General features: G+C 35.6%; 1 protein-coding gene across 4 annotated transcripts in view; it reads left to right on the plus strand.

Moving 5' to 3' along the window:
* The window catches only part of C1galt1 (core 1 synthase, glycoprotein-N-acetylgalactosamine 3-beta-galactosyltransferase 1), a 37,685-nt gene extending 17,777 nt beyond the window's left edge, over positions 1-19,908 (plus strand). For 2 of the 4 annotated variants that reach the window (XM_042695907.1, XM_042695906.1), the window contains exons 3-4: positions 3,022-3,689; positions 4,993-6,784. In XM_042695907.1, coding sequence (XP_042551841.1) covers positions 3,022-3,689; positions 4,993-5,196 — 872 coding nt within the window. In that variant the 3' untranslated portion in view covers positions 5,197-6,784. Of the gene's footprint in view, positions 1-3,021; positions 3,690-4,992; positions 6,785-13,998; positions 14,004-19,897 lie in introns of those variants that run through there. The other 2 variants (XR_006150038.1, XM_042695908.1) reach the window with 2 other exon arrangements.
* The last annotated feature ends 2,612 nt before the right edge of the window (positions 19,909-22,520 follow it).

The raw sequence follows: 22,520 nt of genomic DNA on the forward strand, positions 1-22,520 counted from the left end.
GCATCATGAGAAACTAAGAAAATTTTTTAAAAAGTAATAATGTGTTATGATGACTTTATGTTCTCCTGATCTCTTAGGGTCATAGAAGTTGAGTCTTGTAGGTGCCCTAATTTGCTTTTCTCCGAGATTTTTGTCATTTAGGTTGATATTATCAACCTTGTAATTTTAATTTCCTTTCCGTGTTATGTAGCCTACTGGGAGAAGGCATAATGCCAACTCTGATTTATTTTTCTAAGGAGAATACATATAGCTTGAAAATAATCAGAATTCTAAGATGTTCTACATTCAGTTGTTTATCTAATCTTTCCAGTAGTAAATTATTTCTTACCTAACCTCTCTCATGTAGAGACTGGAAAGTGTTTTCAAAGCTGAGTAAGTTTTATCAACTATCAAGCAGATCCATACTACTACACATTTTTATGTTACGTGAACATTATGTAACAATAATTAAGCTCTGAGTAGTACCCTGTACTTACTACAGATCAGTTTGGTTGCTGTGTACTTGTGCTGCAGCATGGCTCCATGATGGATGATGAATTAGAGTCATACTTCCCAGTTATCAGGCTATGCTGGGCCTCATTGCAGGCACATATATTGGATCAATATTGGTTCTGCTCAGTGGCCCACAAGAAGTAGGTTATCGTAAAGTCTTTTATTGCCTCAGATTTAACATGTATATTGAATTCTTGTTTTTATTCCCATTCTCAAAACTTGTTCTCCCCCAGTATATTCCTTATTTTATATTGCAGTTACCATCACTTAAGTCAGAAAACTATGAAACTGTGATACATGGTTTCCTACACATTTGAATAAATTCCATTTGTCACTGAATTCTAATAATTCTATTTCTTTACCATTTTTTCAGATCTCCTTCTCTCAGTATATACAGTACATTCCCTTAATTCTGGCTTTTACTTACACATGTACTTGCACTTAACTTCCCTGTGTCTTGTCTTCTACTCATATGAAGAACTATTTTTTTTCTGTATCATCTCTTTCTTAGTGTCACTGTATCTTTCCCTTTTCTGTTTGATCGAGTCCTTATATCACTGTTCTATAGAATTTATCAGTTATACTTAATTTCCCTCAACACACTGAAGCCCTTGTACTTACTTCTATTATGGCATCTCCTACTATGTAGCAATTACTTGTTTGCCTGTGTGTGAAGTTCCTCTGTTAAACTGAATTCATCTGAGGCAGGAAATAAATCGTATTCATCTTTTCCTCTCTTGTTGTAGCACATAGCTGGTACACAGTAACTAGTAAATGAGCAATTTAAAAGGTGAAAATATCTATCAGATCCCAGCAGTGGGATCTGAAAGCTGTCTTATCCTAAGTTAGACAGATGGGGGGTTTTATCAATCCATCCACACTAACTGAAAATGGAGGGATTTTGTTGGCATTTTGTCCTTCTGGGTTGTGAATTCTTGTTATTTAGATTGTAATATTTTGATTTCCCACCCAAACTTCTATTCAGTCTCAGTTAACTGGTAAGTTATGATATTGTTAATTTTCTTAAGCACTGAAGCTTTAACTCAATATTTAACTTTAAGGGTATGCTTTCTTAGAAAATATCCTACAGTATTTGTACTCTCAAGTGTGATTTGCAGACTTTGGCTGGTCTGCCAGTGAAGTATTAAAGCCAGGGACCAGTGGCTCATGTCTGCAATACTAGCTACTTGAGAAGCTAAGATCTGGAGGGTTGCAGTTTGAAGCCAGACAAGGCAGAAAAAAATGCATGAGGTTCCATCTCCAGTTAACAAGCAAAAAAGTAGGTTAAGATGCATAGCTCAAGTGGTAAAGCACCAGCCACAAGCAAGCAAGTACAAGACCCGGAGTCCAATACCGACACCAAAATAAAAAGTATTAAAATTAAGTAATGTAGCCAGGAAGTTAATTTGGCCAAATACTTTTGTGTGAATCTAAAAATAAATACTTATAGACCGAAGTTTATATATTTTCCAGCTCATGTTTTTCTGATTCATTTTTATCATATTTGTAAAAGATAGATCCCTTACAATCAAAAAGATTGCTCTTTTAAAACCACAGATAGTTTGAAAGGCACTAGTCAGAATCATGTAATTGGGTTCTTCTTGCCCAATTGTCACTCATATTGTGGCATTTGCCTGATACCCTGTGAATTGTTTGTATCCAGATGCGAAGCTTACACCAGGATGCAAGTCAGTTTAAGTCCCTAACTTATTTCTTTTCTTTATTAAGTGGCTTTGTTTTGTTTAGTAGAAATCCTTCCTTGATGAAATAAGCATGCTGCTTTATACTCTGACTAGCTCCATATATCTTTGCAAACCTGTAGTTTATACAATTCTACAGTAGACTAACTTGGGAATTCCACCTTTGTGCATTGTCCTATTCTGTTTGTGGCTGCTGGATTTGTACTTGAAACTGAAATATATAATACTACCAGAAATAGCCTCGGGCTTTCATTAATCCCTCTATTTGAACTGGTTTAATCAGACAGCCTTCAAGGCCAGCACATATTACTTAAGAAATTCATAGAAGTTGATTCTAATGAATTTCAAAAATGAACTGCACTTTATCAGCATGTTTTTCCCCTGCCATTTAGAAACTCATTCAGAACAATGAGAAAATGCTGTGAATATTCTGCTAAAAAAAAAAAAGTTGGTGCTTTCTTTGTAACATAAAGCAGCAAGCAGAAACTTAAGTATTTAAAGTGCATATTAATTAATAGGAGATTTATTAATGCAGCAGGTCTGACTGAAATTTGCATTTCTAACAAACTTCCAGCGGATACTGATACTTTTAGTGAATCATTGTTGGACATAGATAACTTTAGCTATCTTCTGGATAAAATTGACATGAGACTAATAAATCAGAGTATCAGTTACATATTAGATTGGGTTTTGATTTATTTAATCTAAGTCACTAGTAAGTAAATGGGTAGAAGACAGTCCTTGAAATAAGTTTAAACAAATGTTTTCTTAATATAGTATTTTTGTTTTTTACATCTAAATATAACTTTTAAAAACATTTATTTGCTAGATGAAAACACAGACATCGCTGAAAACCTCTATCAAAAAGTTAAAATTCTTTGTTGGGTTATGACAGGCCCTCAAAATCTAGAGAAAAAGGCCAAACACGTCAAAGCCACATGGGCCCAGCGTTGTAACAAAGTGTTATTTATGAGTTCAGAAGAAAATAAAGACTTCCCTACTGTGGGATTAAAAACCAAAGAAGGCAGAGATCAGCTGTACTGGAAAACAATTAAAGCTTTTCAGTATGTTCATGACCATTATTTAGAAGATGCTGATTGGTTTATGAAAGCTGATGATGATACATATGTGATACTAGACAATTTAAGATGGCTTCTTTCAAAATATGACCCTGAGCGACCCATTTATTTTGGAAGAAGATTTAAGCCCTATGTGAAGCAAGGCTACATGAGTGGAGGAGCTGGATATGTACTGAGCAAAGAAGCCTTGAAGAGATTTGTTGATGCATTTAAAACAGAGAAATGTACACATAGTTCCTCAATTGAAGATTTAGCACTGGGAAAATGCATGGAAATTATAAACGTAGAAGCTGGAGATTCCAGAGATACCACTGGAAAAGAAACTTTTCATCCCTTTGTACCAGAACACCACTTAATAAAAGGTTTTTTACCCAGAACTTTTTGGTACTGGAATTACAACTATTATCCTGCTATAGAGGTAAGTTTAGAAATTTCATTACTGTATAAATATACTTGGGTCTGACTTTTATTAGGTTAATAAAGTAGCTAATGTGTCTGTGTTGCTTTAATGCAATAACTAGAACTCTCAGTCTTTATATTTTACATAGAGTGACAGAATGAGAACAGGTATCAGCAATAGGTCTTCAGTAGATACTGATAGTCATGTAACACTGGACACAAAAGGCATAGAGTAAGGAGTTAAGTTCCAATTACACAATAGACAGACTGACAAAGATTTTAGGTAATAATTAGTCTTCAGAATCCAAATAAAGTGATAGGGAGAAACTTGTAGTGGGGTAGGGTACTGTGATTTGGGTGCTTACAGAAGGCCTCTCTCATGGGTGACTTTGAGCAAAAACTGAAGCTAGAAAGCAAACTATGAAGATTTGGTTAAAGAGTTTTCTGATTTTCAGGAAGACAACATCAGAAAGATCTATGTCCCAATCCTATACTCTGTCTAATGATTGAATGACATTAGCTGGGCAAAATTTACATAATGTCTAAGCCTTTTGTTATTTATGTATTAGAAATATCTACCTGTGTCATTTAACCATAATTACAATGTAATATAGCTTAACACACGATAGATTTTTAATCTGTCTCTAGTTTTATACCTTAACATACATTTCTGTGACTATCCAAGGCACATAATTTGATAAATTATGTTTGTACATTTCAGAATAATATGATACCTTGTACTCACCAGTGTCTCCTTTAACCACTTTTTGAAGAAAGTTGAAATGTTACATATTTAGCAAGCTGCCCAAAGTTAAATACTAGTAACCAAAATTTAGATTCAAACCTAAGTCTGACTTGAGAACTTTTTCCTCTTCGCACTGTTTAGGTTGATAGATAAATTATTAGGTTGTAAGCAGATATTAGGCAAAGCTATATACCCATTGATTTGAATGCTCTAGGGGTTTCTTTCTGAGGCTGAGCCAACCAAGAAAATTATGCAGGAAACAAAAAAGTTAGACAAATAGAATCTCATTCTTTATATAAATGCCTTATTTGAAGAAGTCTCCAGAAGTGTATCTCCTAAAATACAGAGTATGTAGGAGAATACATTTCTGTTAGAAATACTTTGGCAGCTTAATACTTGGTTTTAAATCATTAGGAATTTTAGGTTTGTTCCACATGTCTAATAAAGCAGGTACTTACTCTGCTTTGTCAGCTTTAATGCTCCAATTCTCTTAAAGTTTGTGTGTCCTTTATCAGTATATGTATATTGAATGTTAATGTGCTTCTTGCTAACAGTGCCTTTTTCTGCTACTTTTTAGGGTCCTGGTTGCTGTTCTGATCTTGCAATTTCTTTTCACTATGTTGATTCCACAACTATGTATGAATTAGAATACCTCGTTTATCATCTTCGTCCATATGGTTATTTATATAGATATCAGCCTGCCTTACCTGAGAATATACTAAAGAAAATAAGTCAATTAAACAAGGATGAGGATCCAAAAGTAAAATTAGGAAACCGTTAAAAAAAAAAAAAAAAAAAAAGAATGAACCCAGGTAAAATGGTCTAGCATTGCACTGAAGAAGGACTTTTCTACATTTCTGACATAAAATCCTGAAATCCCAGTGAGGAATTCATTCTTCTAACTGAACATTCCACTTAGAAATCTTTCAAATGAGTGACTGCAAACTGAAGCTTTAAGTGAGCTGTGAAGTCTGTTAAAATGTATTTTGATACAATAATATATATATATATGTGAAAAACATGTTTTTAAAATGTTAACATAGAAAAACCAGAAGCGATTTTGTTGCCTGTTCCCAACCACGTGTATTATTGTCACTGAGAAACTAAAACAGCTAAATTTGCTATACCTGTACTGCATCATGGTAGTAACATCCAATGCTAAACAGACCTGCCTTAAAGAAATTTTAGAAGGAAATATTGTTGCTCAGTGTTATTTATAAACTCATTTGCAGTATAGTATAAATGAATCAGCCCAACACACAGTTACCTAATTAAAATTTTTCTGTGATTATTTATAATTGGCAGCATTTCTTCAAGGAGAAGGTAGAATAATAGCACATTAATAAAAATACATTTTGAAGTTCTCAGCCCTGACTATGTTATACACTTGGTTCTAATGAATCCTACCAAGTTCCTATGTCTCTTTTCACTGTTGACCACTCTTAAATACTATTCTCCAGTACTAGTATTTATTTGCTTAAAGCTATAATAGCATTCTGTAAACATGCATTTTCAAATATTTTGTTTTCAGCTTTACCCATTGTTAATTATGGGTACTTAATAAATAGTAAATTTAATGCTATTTGGGCATGCTTTTCTTCTATCAATGCCACTCTCAGGAATAACTAAGTGACATTATTATTTTAAACTCTATCCAACTACATAATTGTTATGCCTTTCATTTTCATTCTGTTGAAAAATGAGAACTTGCTTGTGCCTTTTATAACTTGTTTTAAAATTCAGTTTTAGGTTTGAGGTGGCTTTTATGCTGGCAAAATATTTCAAATGTAGGTTTTGACCAGAGTTGATTAAAACCATTAAAAAATGTTATTTTCCAAATGTTATTAAAATGTTACATTAAAAAGTAAATGCTTAATTTATGAATAATAACTTGGAATGTGATGCTAACTTACTATTTGAGGATATTGCTTTGCCCATGATAATTCTAACAAAGCAGACTACTATTCAAGTCTGCTGTCAAAACACATTTACAAATGTTTCATTCTAGTTTTAGTAATTTTCTGTTTAATGAATTTCTAGGTAGGGAAAAATTATTTAACTTTTGTTGTCTTCAGCATTACTGAGTGTCTAACAATATTTAACAGAATGTTTTACATTTTCCATAAGATTATTTCAAATGTAGCATATATTTGCATTTCTTATGATAATTTTATGTACTTGTCATACACTTGATTCATTGCTTAGATAAATAACTTAGATTTGTCGTGCCAAAACATGACGAAAGCATTGACCTCTTTGGATAGTATATTTTTGAGGATGTTCCTTTCAGTGGCTAATTATGGTTTCCTCTATCCTTACAGTGAAAACACATACCAATTTACCTATTAAATTTTTCTTTGTTGTTTTCATTGTGATATCATCTGCCATAATTTCAAAGTATCCATTCTTTTCTATGAGCAACTTTTTATTATGGTTTAGCATGAATTTATCTGTGTTCCATGTATGGTACTCTTCTCTTTTTTTTTTTCTTTCTTTTTTTTTTTGGTAAGTGGTGGGGCCTGAACTCTGGGCCTGAGTGCTGTCCCTTGGTTTTTCAGCTCAAGACTAGCATTCCACCACTTGAGACACAGCACCACTTCTGGCTTTTTCTGCTTATGTGGTGCTAAGGAATTGAACCCAGTCATACATGCAAGGCAAGCACTCTACCACTGAGCCACCTTCCCAGCCCATATGATATTCTTCTTAACTAGAAGTATCAATAGTTTATCCTAAATGTCCCTAAAAGTAACAGAACATTTGCTTAATAAGACATAAGCGTAGTGATCAATCTTGGACTCTAGAGTCAACAGCCTAGTTTTTTGTTTTTTGTTTTTGTTGTTGTTTTTTAATTTATTTTATTTTTTGTCGGTCGTGGGGCTTGAACTCTGGGCCTGGATGCTGTCCCTCAGCTCTTCAGCTCAAGGCTGGTGCTCTGCCACTTGAGCCACAGCTCCACTTCCGGTTTTCTAGTGGTTTATTGGAGATCCAGAGTCTCACAGACTTTCCTGCCTGGGCTGAACAGCCTACTTTTTAAATTCACTCCCTCACTATTTTGTAACCTGGAACAATTTACTTAATGTCTCTGTGCCTCAATTTCCCCATCTGTAAATTAAGGATAATAATACTGCCTACCTCACAGGACTTTTATGAGGATTAGATAAGCGACTATATGTAAGGCCTTTTGAACATTGGCCCAGTATAGGAAGCAAAGATTTATTATTCTAATACCTGGGAGTATAGGTATTTGATATAAATGAATGAAATGATCAAATTAGCTAATGAAGGAAAGTATTTTTTACATTTCTTACAATAGCTCATATTCATCTAGTGCCTGTTCTATACCAGGGACTATGCTTATTCTGGGTACATTATTTAATCCTCACAAATTAAGTATTATTCCCATAATATAAATGATGAAACTGAGGCTTAGAGAATTAAAGTAACTTTTCCATTGTAACAGAACTAGTAAGTAACATAACTAGAATTATACTCCAAGCCTGTGTATTCATGTGTATTATGTGAGCTTTGAAGTTAGTCATTTAGCTCTGTTTTCCTTTTTACACATATGACATATGGCATCTGATACTGTTAGCCAGTAGTAGGTTAATCAGCCAAACAGTCATAGTGAGTGTTAAATTGTGGTTCTCATATTCTTGCCTGGGGACATGTTTAAATGGAGGTCTTAAGATCTCAAGTCCAGAAGTTCTGATTTAGCATGGGTCCAGGAAGATACATTTTTACCAGACACAACAAGGTGTAGGAAACCTTTTTTTCTGTCAAGGGCCAGTTGGATATCGTAACATTTATTCTTAGGCCATACACATTTTATCAGTGCAAGCAGACAGGCTGGGGGAAGCCTGTGAAAAAACATGTGTCTCTCTTCATGTACAAAATGATTTTGTGGGCTTACTCTGGCTTATAGGCCTCAGCTTTCAAGTAGCGTAACCTGGGAACACGTTGGAAATGGAACTCTTCTTCAGCTCCCTACCCAGACCTATTGGATCAGAAACTCCAAGGCAGAGTATATTTAAACAAGCCCTGTGTTTGTGGTTTATTCATCTCAGTTCAAGATTTATTGACCAACTACCTATATGGTTCTGGTGCAGATTACTATCCCATGATGAAAGAGGCAAATTTAAAGCCTTAACACATGTTAAAATAGTCTAGGATCATACTAAATTCAGTTGAAGGTAATTTAAATTGTCAGTGGTTCATTTATTTTTGCAAATATTCTTCAGCTCTTCCAGAGTGGCTAATACCTGTAAAATCTGTAATTCTCCAAAATTTTACATCTGGCAAGAACAGCTTATTACTTATTTATAAGTTCACTCATTAAAAACATACGTAAGTCTCATCCAAAATGTCAAATTTTATAAATAGCAAAATGCTGTTTTGAAGTATGGCAGAATATGTTTTGCTAATCATACTATCAATTCACATCTACACTTTGAAGCATCATTTGTCCTATATGATCTAAGGAAGCAAAAAAATTCTAGTATTTCATAGAGCACATTAAGAAAGACTTCATAGTAATAATCTTTTAATAATAATCTTTTAGATTAAGATATTTGTCATTTGGATAAATGATTTCAATGTGATCCTAAAGCATAAGCCTTAATGTCTTTTGTTCTCTAATAACATTATACTTACATGTTCTAATGGGAAGTTCATAAATACAAAGCTGATTTTTGTCTCAGTTTGATGATTTGCTTTCAATACCTTACATTTCAGACATTTTGTTACTCTTAACTTTAACTAGTAAAATTAGAAATTTTAAACTACTAAAATTAGTTATATCATGTTTTTAACATAGTAATTGGACTTGAGCTTTACATTTGCTCACATGCTGTTTTCATAATTGATTTTTGAGTGTTCATTTCACTTCCTTGAGCCTACCAAATTGTATTATCATATTAGGTCCTATTGTCTTGAAACACTCCCTCACTTGATTAAATAATCTGCTCATAGCTAAGACATTATTCATTTAAATTTTCAGATTATTAGATCCTTATTCTGTCTTTAGCAATGTCTGTTGCTTTGTACTTACTGCTTTTCTTTATTTCTTTACAACTAACATGCTTTCTAGCTACTCTCAACGCTGCCTTTGTAAGATTAATTTGACTGTTTTTAGTTATTAGAATTTGTATCACTTTATGACAGTTTTATATTACTAAATTTAGGTTTCCCTAGGAGATTAAAAGTCTTTAGAATAATGTCTGCTAAGGATTCTTTCTCTACTTATGAAACTGCAATTTTCAACTAATATATGTCCATAGTTACTAAATGAAATAAAGTCATTTGGGTCCATCCTCACTACTCACCTTCCTCTTGAAAACAAAGCCCAAACTCATTTGGCTTTATTTCTCCACTTGTATATTAGACCTGACAGAAACATGTACAAGAAATCTTGAGAGACAACCTGTGGTATTTTTGTGATCAGTATAACCTCTTGATTTAAAAATGACTTGTGTTTATATAATCAGAGTTGAAATGGAAATTATAGCACAGATGAATTAAGAGCGTATCCAAATGCTCTTTAGAGAAAGCAACTCTAAAGCTAGTTTTAGAGTTGAATTGTGTTCTGTTTCAATTCTCTTACCTCTTGTTTTCAGATTATAAATTTGAATCGTTTTGCAGGACCCTACAAATTAATAATCTACAGGAAGTATATTATTAGAGGGAAACTAATCTTACTGCTAAGCAGTGTGTTGTACTATACAGTGAATGTTTGTGTTTTGGAATTTAAAAATTATTTAAATAGTGTCGTGAATGATTTTTAAATGTCTGGTGAGTTGCTTATTTTAAGTGATCACCATTGAAGTTATAGAAAAATATTTCTAAATGTTTTTTTTAAAGTGCCTTTTAAAAGTTTTTAAATGATGGATTTAAACTGCATAAAATAAATTACTGTGTTCAAAATTGTTTCATCTCATTCTTTTTAAATGATGTAAAAATTGTGAAATAAATATTTTCTGGGTTGTGTGTGGGCTTTTTTCATGAAAGGTTTTCAGTTTGAATTAGTTTAGATTATTTTCTGCAATATATTATTTAACACAATAAAATGCCCTACATCTGACTTAGAATAATATACTTAAAAAAAATTAGAACACCTCATTATATAGTTCAGGTGAGAAGGAAAGCAGTGAAAGATGTGGTTAGGACATGGAGAACAGGAACATTCCATTGTGTATATAAACCACGTTTTCTTGATCCATTCATCTGTTGAGGGGCATCTGGGTTGGTTCCATGTCTTAGCTATGATAAATAATGCTGCAGTGAACATAGTTGTGCTGGTAGCTTTAGTGTGGCCTTTTTTTGTGATTGAGTAAATGCCCAAAAGTGAGATTGCTGGGTCATAGGGGAGCTCTATGTATAGTCTTTTGAGGAACCTCCATACTGTGTTTCCACAGTGGTTGAAAAAGTTTAAACTCCCACCGACAGTATAGTAGTGTTCCCTTTCAGCCACATCCCCTCCAGCATCTGTTGTTATTAGATTTCTTGATTACATCAGAAAGAATGACACTGCCCCATTTGTAAGTAAATGGAAGGACTTGGGGAAACAATGCTGACAAGCCAAACCCAAGGAAACAGGTCCCATGGGACAGTTTCCCTTATTTATAATTAGTATACATCTAGGATAATCAGCAGATGAACAATAGCTCAGTAGCTATGTACATATGATTATGTAAGATGATGCTAAGGGAAATGAACTCCCAAGACATGGACATAAGCGCTTTTCCTTTGTTATTTTTAATGTCCTATGTGATTTATTTTTTCCCCCTATTGTTTATCACCTGTTGTCACTGTATTTGATTTTGGTACCCTGGGTGTTGTATATATGTTTATCAGCATTAGGGAAGGGAAAGGAAATTTTTTAAATGATGAGACAAAGGGGGAACCAATGCAACAGTGATACAAGAAAATATGTTGGAAATGACCTGTACAACTTGGGGTAGGGGGCATTTGGGACAGGGAAAGTAGGAGAAAAATGAGAGAGGGTAACCAGTTAGACAAGAAAGGTACTCAGATAACTTTAACCCCTCAGTACATCACCTTGACTATAAAGTTTTTTTTTTATGTGTCCCACCCATTTTTTATTATTTTTTATTGTGAAAATACTGTATATAAAGTTTTTTTTAAAGTATTTGATTGCTTATCATGAATGCATTATTGTTACATGCCTTAAAAGGAGCCATTTAACTGTTTTATGTCTCGTTTTCTACCTTTAAAAGAAAATATTTTTGCTACCAAAAGAAAAAAAAAAAGGTCTGTAAGGAGCCAGGTATTTTTATATAGTGTTAGGAGATTGATTCCTGATGTTTAAATTGACGGGTAGTGGCAGGATTTTTGTGTGTGCCAATCCTGCACTTGAATTCAGGGTCTGGCCACTGTCCCTGAGCTTTTTTGCTCAAGGATACCACTCTACCAGTTGAGCCATGGCTACATGGCTATGGTCTTTGGTAGTTAATTGAAGATAAGTCTCTCAGGCTTTGCTGCCCAGGCTGGCTTTGAGCTGCAGTCCTCAGCCCAGCTTATCGTGGAGTTTTAATTTTGTGTGTGTGTACCAGTCTTGGGACTTGAACTCAGGGCCTAGGCACTGTCCCTACTCACAGCTAGCTCTCTACCAGTTGTAGTTTGTTGGTTCATTTACAGACTTGCCAGCCCAGGCTGCCTTCAAACCACAATCTTCAGATCTGAGCTTCCTTAGGAGGTAGAGAATTATAGGCATGAGCCACTAGCACCCAACTGTAAATTCTTATTTTTTATTTATTTTACTTTTTTGGTCACAATTGTGTAAGAGAGGTGAGGGCTTCGCAATTAAGATTTCAGCCACTGTGCTTGTGATGCCAAATCTCTTCCCCTCTTCCACTCAGGAAAGTTCTTTAAATTCTAATGTGGTCAGTCATTTCTTTCCCAACTTTATTCATTCCTGCATTTCATTGGATTGTTTGGTTTTTGGTTTTTTTTTTTGTCAGTCAACCCGTTGTTTTTATTATTATTATGTTTAAGTATGTTTAAGTAGTTGTTCAAAGGAGTTGCCATTCAACAAAGCAATTTATGAAAACAGTGCATCTTGATCAAGATCACCCTTTTTGACATTCTCACCTACTCCTAGCCAATCCCTTCCCTCACTTTTCTCAGCTTTTTTAGGATACATACTGAATTTTTTTTTTTTTTTTTTTTTTTTTTGCCATTTAACACGGCAGTTTATGTATACAATTCATCTTGATCTATATCTTCAACATCTTTACCTCCCTTTGACTCAGTTCTTCCCTTAATTTTCTGGTATATTCAATGCATTCTTGACAGCATTCTCCACACCCCCTTTCCCCCTTTTATTTGACTGCCTCTCTCCACTTAACTCCTCTCTTTCCACCTTCAAGTCGTCATTTCCTGGTATGTATTTTGTTCCGCTATGAATTAGTCTTTCTATTTGTCTTTTGAGGCTAGTATTCCATTAACTGTCTTTTGTAGTGCTGGTTTAGTGGTCATGAATTCCTTTAACTTTTATCATGAAAGGTTCTTATTCATCAATTCTAAAGTATGACTTTTCTGAGTCTATGTTGGAAGTTGTCCTTTAGGGCTTGAATTACATCTTTCCCTGTCCTGGCATTAATGTTTATGTTGAGAAATCATTTTAATGGCCTGCCATTGTAGGTCACTTGTCTCTATTTTTTTCACTTCATTTTGTGCCTTTAATGTGTCCAGGGTATTTCTTGAGGTTGGGAAAGTTTTTCTGCTATTACTTTGTTGAATAGATTTTCAATGCCTTTAGTTTTATTTCTGCTTTCTCATCTATTCCTATTATATGTAGATTTGATCTTTTGATAGGGTCCCATTGGGATTTTCTGAGTTTTTCATTGTCTAATTAAATCTAGTTTCTCTGCTTTATCTTCAACCTCTGATACCATTTTCAATGGCATAGTTTCAACTGAGTTTTTATCTGAGCAATTGAGCTCTTTATTTCTAAGACCTTGGGGTTTTTTTTTCTTCCCACTTTTTTTTTTGGTATAGTTGGCTGTTTATTTTTATTCTCTGTTGTTAGTCCAGCTTCTCAGCGTTTATCTAGTTTTTTAAATTACTTTTTATGTAAAAATACTGTACAGAGGGGTTGCAGTTACATGAGCAAGGTAATGAGTACATTTCCTATCAAGCATTGTTACCTCCTCTTTTGTTTTCCTCTTACCATCCCTTCCCTTCCACTTCCACAACTACACTCCTCCCCCCGCCCCCCCCCCACCCCAGTTGTAAAGTTAGTTTTTCAACATAATGTCTTCTATATCTCATTGTTACCATGGGTCAACCTGTATCCCTATTTAAGCATTTTTTTTTTTAAGATTTCTTATTTTGTGGGCCATTCTTGCCACTGTTTTAGTGAGCTCATTGTTTGGGCTACCTCTTTGCTCTCACTGAAGATTTTCATTGTGTTGTTACTGTTTTTTAAGGGTAACACATTATTTTGTTTGTTCATGAATTTCATGAACAAATCCTTTCACTAGGATTTACAATTCTGGGTTCAGAGTTTTTGGTGACTTTGGTCTCCTAAATATTCTTGGAAGTGGTTACCTGCAATTTCATTAAGATAGGGTGATGACTGAGTGGTTTGTTTTTTTTTATAAGTGTTGGGATGGTGATTCTCAGCTTACAAATAGTTTCCATGCTCAGGACTCTAGGATGTTTTCCCTTTCAATGAAGCTTGGTTTCAAAGATTATTGGAGATGTAAAACCACAATCTTCTGCTTGTGCTAAGTTCTAAAGAAAGAGTTACTGCTTCTTTTCTAATCTTTAGATTGAGGGACCTAAGCAACTCCATTTCATTTAAGACCCCCATCTCAGTTCTGCAACTTAACCCTTGACCCACTTAAGCCCCAATGCTAGGAATTAGGACAGCAAGCCTTGCACAAACAATTCTCGGAACCACAGATGGTGTTTTCTCAATACAGTATGTCAAGGTATCTGAAATTCCAGAACAGCCCCTCCTGGGGTCTGGTGACCATTATCTAAACCAGACACCCTGCAGTTTAGCACCTGTCCTCTTGAGACTCCCCTGTGGTGCAAGCCAACCAGTTTAAAGTACGTTAGCCCCCTTGATCTAACCAACAACCTGGTTTCTGGTCCTTTCCCGCTTTACAGTGCGCCAATCATACTATAGAGTTGTTTTATAATTTTCCCGCGATTTGTAGTCATTTGTTACATGAAGTTATGATGTATGCAAAGCCCCTGCTTTCCCTAAAAAATGTATAAAAAGTGCTGTAACCCTGGGCTCGGGGCCTCTCAGCGTCATGGGCCGCTGCCATGTGCGTGGGGGGACCAAGCTGGAGCTTGCAATAAAGACTCCTTTGCTTTTACATTGGTGACGGTCTCTGGTGGTCTTTTGGGTAAGGATTTCCGAATTCAGCTTTACAAGATAAATTTAGGGTTTGGTATATCTTTGTGTTCTAGGAGGGCCTTCCAGTACCAGAGTGAGAATAGTGCAGAGATTGAGGGTATCTTCCTGTTGGAATCATTCTACGTGTTTTGTTATCTATAGTGGGGGAAGAATAGGAATTAAGATTTATATAACAGGCTGGGAAGGTGGCTCAGTGGTAGAGCACTAGCCTTGAACTAAAGAGCTGAGGGACAAAGCCCAGATCCAGAATTCAGGCCCACGACTGGGAAAAAAAAATTATAGAAGAGGTTAATAATTAAGGTACTGATGTATGCTAATGAAAATAAGAAAATGAATTTTTTTTAAGAAATTGTGTGAAAATTATCTATCAAATGACACATCAGTCGGTGTCAGTGTCTTACACCTGTAATCTTTCCAACCCAGGAGGCTGAGATTTGAAGGATTACAGTTCAAAGCCAGACCAGGCAGGAAAGGCCCGATGAGAATCTTTTTTTTTTTTTTTATTGTGAAAATACCATACAGAGGAGTTACAATTACATGGGCAACATAACAAGTACATTTCTTATTAAGCATTGTTGCCTCCTCTTTGTTTCCCCTTCCCATCCCTTCCCATACTCCCCCCACCTCCCCCCACCCGATCCCCCCCCAACCACCAAAGTTGTAAAGTTCATTTTTCAACATAACGACTTGTATCTCATTGTTGCAATGGGTCCACCTGTATCCCTAGTTAAATGATTTGTTTTTGCCCTTCCCCTCCACAAATCATACCAACATCAAATACAGTGAAAACAGGGGTTATACCGCGGGGGAGGGACATTCAAAGCAACGTAGAAATCATCTTATAAATATGTTAGAAACAATTGCATGAAAGAAAAAAAAAATTGAATACTTACCTTGGGGTTATTCCCCTAACATCAACTTATCTGACCTTTTCTGCTTGACTCAGACATACACGAGTTATTGCAAATAAGGGAAACCATGGGACCTATGTTTCTTTGGGCCTGGCTTACTTCACTTAATATAATTTTTTCCAAGTCTTTCCATTTCCTAACAAATGGGGCAATGTCATTCTTTCTGATGGAGGCATAGAATTCCATTGTGTGTGTGTGTGTGTGTGTGTGTGTGTGTGTGTGTGTGTGTGTGTGTGTGTGTGTATATATATGCCACATTTTCTTGATCCATTCATCTACTGAGGGGCATCTGGGTTGGTTCCATATCTTAGCTATGGTAAATAATGCTGAGATAAACATAGTTGTGCTGGTAGCTTTAGTATGGTCTTGTTTGTGATCATTTGGGTAATTGCCCAAAAGTGGGATTGCTGGGTCCCCATGAGAATCTTAACTCCAATTAGCCACTCAAAAGCCCAGAAGTGGCACTGTGGCTCAAGTGGTAGAATACTAACCTTCAGCATAAAGAGGCTCAGGAACAGTGCACAGGCCCTGAGTTCAAGCCTCACAATCAACAAAAAAGAAAGAAATGAGACATCATATCCCAAATAGTTATTAAAGTAATTAGCAAAATAAAATTAAAGCCTACCATTGATTAAAATGGAAACAAAATTAAAGATATCAGGCAGGTCATAGCAAAAGATGAAAAACTTGAAAGTATAATGAGATGACAGAATTAAGGTTGTGTGTGTGTGTGTGTGTGTGTGTGTGTGTGTGTGTGTGTGTGTGTGTGTGTGTGTGTTTACCTCTGGGGATTGTTACTGGAACCAGGAGATTCACTTTTTTGCATTCTATTTTGGACTTTTCTTTTTTATTTTTCTTTTCTTTTTTTTGTCCGTCGTGGGGCCTGAACTCTAGGCCTGGGCACTGTCCCTCAGCTCTTCAGCTCAAGGCTAGTGCTCTACCACTTGAGACACAGCACAACTTCCAGCTTTTTCTGCTTCTGTGGTGTTGAGGAATCAAACTCAGGGCCTCATGCATGCAAGGCAAGCACTCTACCACTGACCACCTTCCCAGCCCATCTATTTTGAACTTCTAAAATAGACAGGTTGTGTGTTTTCATAGTTAAGAGACTTACAGGAAAGAAAAAAAAAAACTACTTACTCTAGGTCATTAGCTACTTACTCTAGGTCAGTGGTAAAACGTAGCCATATCCATGGATAACCAAGCATTGCAGGTAAGCAGGTATACACATGAGCAGGAAGTGTCTCAAAGCTGATATGGGTTCCTTGTTAGTTTTGTCATGAGCCACTACTTGGTGTAAAGACTACTGAGTTAGTCGTAGAGTAGATGACATGAAGAGTGGGAAATATCTGATCCATCTTACTGACTAACAGCTGCATCTTAGTTTCCTTCCATCTGTTCCAAATACAATGTATATTTACTGGTTTCTGTTTCTTGACCAAGCCTTAGCATCAGAAAATATTTTTGTATCTTAAATCATATCTGGTTTAACTTAAAGGTCTTTTGTCCATGTTTCACAGAGATAAGGGAAAATAGGTGAGCCCTTTCCCTCATAAAAATAAAACTACTGGGTGACATGATTCAAAAAGAAATGTACTCATTACCTGACTTATGTATCTCTAACCCCAATGTACATCACCTCTACAAGAACAGTAAAATACTTGTTGTTCTGAAGATCCAGAAACAGGTTCAGAGTCATTGAGCTTATCAGGATAACACAGTTAACTAGATCTGGAATAGAACTCAGTTCCCTAGATTCACAGGGCAGTGGTAAACTGAAAATTTTACCTGAGCTGTTTTATTGCTAGATAAACTTAAATAAATGTATTTTGTTTGCCATTTACAAATATAGTTTCCAGGCTGAATAAATTTTCTCTAAACATCAGAAATACTAATACACATATTAATGGATCCCTTTGTTAATATCACAGGGCAATGGTCTTGATATTAAACTGAACTTTTTATTTTTCATGAACAACCTGAACTGTTTTATTGCTACATAAACTTAAATATAAGTGGTCTACCATTTACAAATGTGTTTTAAATATTGTAATAGTTTCCAGACTCTTTAGATTTTCTGTAATCATCAGCAGTCCTGTAATGCAAGTATTAACTGAATCACTTTGGTAATAGGATATTGGAAGCTGAAGGAGATTTGGGTCTTACTTTATAAAAAGTGTTGAATAGTGATTTCTTTTTTCTTTTATGCTTTTCCCCCTCTGGTTTATCCCCTGTTGTCACTGTATTTGATTTTGGTACCCTGGTATTGTATATATGTTTACCTTGAACTAGGGAAGGGAAGAGGAACAACAAAATGGTGAGACAAAGGACAAAGTAGGAACCTTTGCAACAGCGATACTCACAAGACAATATGTTGGAAACGATCTGTACAACTTGGGGGGGGGGAATGGGAGAGGGAAAGTGGGAGAAAAATGGGGGAGGGAGTAACAAGTTCAACAAACAATGTACTCACTACCTTATTTATGTAATTATAACCCCTCTGTACATCACCTTGACAATAAATTTTTTTAAAGAATCGAACTTTTTTAAAAAGGTGTTGAATAGTGTCCACTAGAACCTTAGAATGTGGACATAGGGTCTTTATTAGTGTAATGAGTTAAGGATTTTGAGATCATATCATTCTGGACTTGTATTGATCCAATGACTTATCTCTATTATACAGAGGAGAAGGATCTGTGACACACAGAGAAGGTCATGCAAAGACAGACAAGTTGTGCTACTATAAAGCAAGAAATGCCAGTAATCACCAGAAGCTGTGCAAGGGTGTCTCCTAGAGTCTTCCGAGGACTGTAGTATCGTAAATGCCTTTTACATTTTTTGAAAAAAATCCAGAATTGTTAGAAAAATTTCTGTTGTTTTTTGTCATCAAGTCTGTGTTATTATTTTTTTTTTTTTACAGAAGTCCATAGAAACAAATACAATTCTTATTGCAACAGACTTGGAAAGTGGCCATGAAGGGTTCAGCTTGGGGCATCTGACTCTAAAGCTCATGAGAACTGGGGAAAACACTCGGTGAAATGATCCACCCTGCTTCCTGGATGACTGTTCAGCCTAGAAATCCTGTTTTTGTGCTCTTAAGTATGTTCCTTTAAATCATAGATTAAATTCACATTTTCTAGATGCATTCGATGAGTTAGGGTTTACTCTGGACTTCCCTTTAATGCAGTTTTCCTCACAATTATTTTTAAATTAGCTAGGGGAGTTGTTATGCTTTAGGAGAATAGTGATCATATGTATTATTCCTCTTTTACCAACTATGCTAGGGATTTTATAGATTTTAGACAAAGAAATAAATTGTGATCACCTTGTCATTACCAAGGAAAGGCAAATAGATACACATCCTCCACCTTCTTCTGTTCCATATTAATGGAGATGTTATACAAAACATTTTACTGCCGGGCGCCAGTGGCTCATGCTTGTAACCTTAGCTACTCAGGAGGCTGAGATCTGACGATCACGGTTCAAAGCCAGTCTGGGCAGGAAAGTCGGTGAGACTCTTATCTCCTCCAATAAACCACTGGGAAACTGGAAGTGCTGCTGTGGTTCAAGTGGTAGAGCGCTGGCCTTGAGCTGAAGAGTTCAAGGATAGCACCCAAGCCCAGAGTTCAAGCCTATTTTACTTAAGGATAGAGTGATTCCTAAACTGGTTTTCTACTCAAGAAAAAGTGCATTTGAACTTCTATTTATCATATCATCAAGCAAAAAAGTCTTGCATTTATCTTATAGACTAGGATATAGACCAGGAAAGGGAGAATGAAGCCATAAAGTTACACAGATGATTTTGTTTATTCAGAGAAAAATGAAATCCAAGCTTTTCTCCATAATGGCCATTAAACATTCCAAAGAACTATTATCTGCTATATCTCAGTGTTCTTTTACTAATGAAACAAGAAGACTATATTGGCAAAGAAGCAAAGCCAGGTAACCATATGCTTGTAATGAGCATTAGCTAAGAGAAAACAGTATGGAGAGATCATCTTCAAATTGCATTTCAAGTCACAAGTTTCAAATATGAATATGAATAATATGAATAATCATTTTCATATAATGTTTTTTTGTTTTTATCTAGAGGTAACATCTACATTTGGCAAAACAAAGTTTATAAAATGAAAAGAAATAGACTCTTCCCACTACCCCTGAACAACAATCCCTTTCTCCAGATATATACTAACAATGCATATCCTCTGGAAGAAAAATGTTTATATTTTTCAAGTTCCATTTCACAACATGGCAGATCTCTGAGTGAACATGTCAAGGTTTATTTCACCATCCCTGATGACAACTGACCTAGACTACAGACTTCTATTATAAACACTGCCACACTAAACAGCCTTGAGCTGATTATGTGGGAAGAGCCAGAGGATGATTCCCTGGCAAGGACTGCTGAGCTAAATAATATATCCATTTAAATATTAATAGATAATTGCTCAGTTGCTTTCGAATTGACAAAGCATCTCCCTGCCTCTTTTAACAAACAATTTTAATTAGTGAACTTTGTGATTTTTGTCAATTAGATCTTTACTATCTGATAATTATATTGACTTGTACTTTTTTAGTTTAAGTGATTAATTTTTACATTGGAAATTTGCATTCTATTTTAATGGGTTGTTAGAGTTCTTATTTTTTAACTCTTCAAATATTATTTATATGATATGCTATATCTTAATTTTTCTGAACATAAGGGTTTTTGTAAATTTTTCACACAAGGAAATTTATCAGTCTTTCTTAGGAACACTAAGTTCTGTCTTATTCACAATGCTTGTAAATAAATGCTCTTATGTTTTCCTCTGTTTTTCTTATAGATTTTTATGTTTATATTTTATCTCCCCTCATTAAATTCATTGTCTTATATGGAATGACAGGAAAATAACCACCCAATTGCCCCCCAAAGACTCTAATTACTAATGTATTTTTCCAGTGTTTATTTTAGTTCATCTTTGTCTTTTATGAGATTTCAATATGTTTGGATGTGATCTGTGTTGTCCTTTCTTCAGCAGCACTGATAGGTAGCAGGTAATCATGAGTAACTGGAAAATGCAAAGGCAACCTAAAATGTACTTAAGCTTCCCAACTCACAGATCATTTCAGTCCTTTTAGACTGGACTTTGGGACAGGAATTTCTCACAGTCTCAAGCATTCAAACCCCAAAGGCTACTGCTATGGTTTTCACTATAGAGATAACCCAATTTCAGTCTATTGAAAAAGTATTTGTAACAGGTACTTAAAACTATTTTTTGCTGCCAACAATTAACTAAAAGCAGGAGAAAGCCTGACATGTGTGGTTGCGGTTTGTGTTTATCATTGGTCTAAGCCATTCTCTATAAAGAGAGAATGCAATCATCTCAACTTCCAGGAAAAATAAGAGACTGATAACATCTTTATAACAAGAACTAAACAATCCTTGAGGAATGGCAGAACCTTGGAAGACAGATCACCCCCAAATGAGGACAATTACCTGTAATGATCAGGCTGCACACTGGAGCCAGAGAGATCATTCTTAGAGAAACCAGATTGCTCCCCTCAATGATGACAGTGATAAGTTCTCCAGAACCCTGGAAAACTATAACTGATAATAATGGCTAGCCAGGCCACAAATAACTGGAGCTCTTACTCTCTGCATACCTTTGACTCTGCTCCTCATTTTTCCTCTACCTAAACTTAATGCTTAGGTCAATATCCTGAAGATGTCTGAAGGTCATCTGAAGTGGCATCTTCTAATAGCATCATGCCACATAATCTCTTTTGACATATTGGTTTTTCTTAATAAATGTACATGACTTAAGTCATGACATAAGTCTTACCTGGATTCTCATGTTAGGAGCAAGAAGTGAGGTTGATTAGTTGTACTGAATTTCTGGTATCAGTATTATATTATTCTCAGGGTTAGAGAATCATTATAATAATTGTCTGAATGTGTTACCTACTTCAATAATTTTAACATAGTATAGTTGAGCATTCTATGTATCATGCATTATGCCCAGAACACTTTACAAAATTATTGCCATGAATAGCAGGCACCTTAAAAAATGCCTAATTGTTCCAGAGATGTTCCCAGGCACAGTGTCACATATACCCAAAGAGGTTTCCCTGCTGCCCAGCTTCCAGGCTTGTAACTCACATAAAAGAGCTACTCTAAGGGGCACTGCCATCTTCCTGGGATGACTTCCTTCCAACATCTTTCTTGGCCCTGGGAAAGGTTATTTCTTCTTCTCTTATTACACATAGCATAGAAAACATTGCTCTTTCCCAACTTCCAGAATAGTAAAAGTCAAAAGAACACTTATAGAAGCTAATAAGCACCAGTGGGAATCTCACCTCATACTAGGCTGGCTCTCTGACTTCTTTGCCACCTATTTCCAAGGCCCAGAGGTGGCTCAACCACCTCACTAGAAGCATTGAACATCTTTAGAAACTGAAGAGCGAAATGGAACATACCTGCCCTGAAAAATGAGAAAGGTTTCTTTTCAACTGTGTCCAAAACTTTCAGCACTCCTCTTCCTGCTGGAGACTTAGCCTCACTCTGGGAACCGGACAATGAACATTTATTCTCTTCTGCTCAATGAGGCTGTACTTTGGATTCATGACTCCAATAATAGAAATATCTAAATGAGCAGATATCATTAAGCATATTTCACCAAGCATGCAGCATTTATATATGCAGTGGCAACGGCCAACCCTGGTAAGACACTACCAGGTTCAGGGATGTTCCTGCTTTATTTCACTGATCTGAGGTTTTACACACATCTTAGGATTCAAACTACCATGGTCACTAATCAGCTCTGG

The sequence above is a fragment of the Dipodomys spectabilis genome, unplaced genomic scaffold, assembly GCF_019054845.1.
Source record: "Dipodomys spectabilis isolate Male_0828 unplaced genomic scaffold, ASM1905484v1 ptg000197l, whole genome shotgun sequence".
NCBI lineage: Eukaryota > Metazoa > Chordata > Mammalia > Rodentia > Heteromyidae > Dipodomys > Dipodomys spectabilis.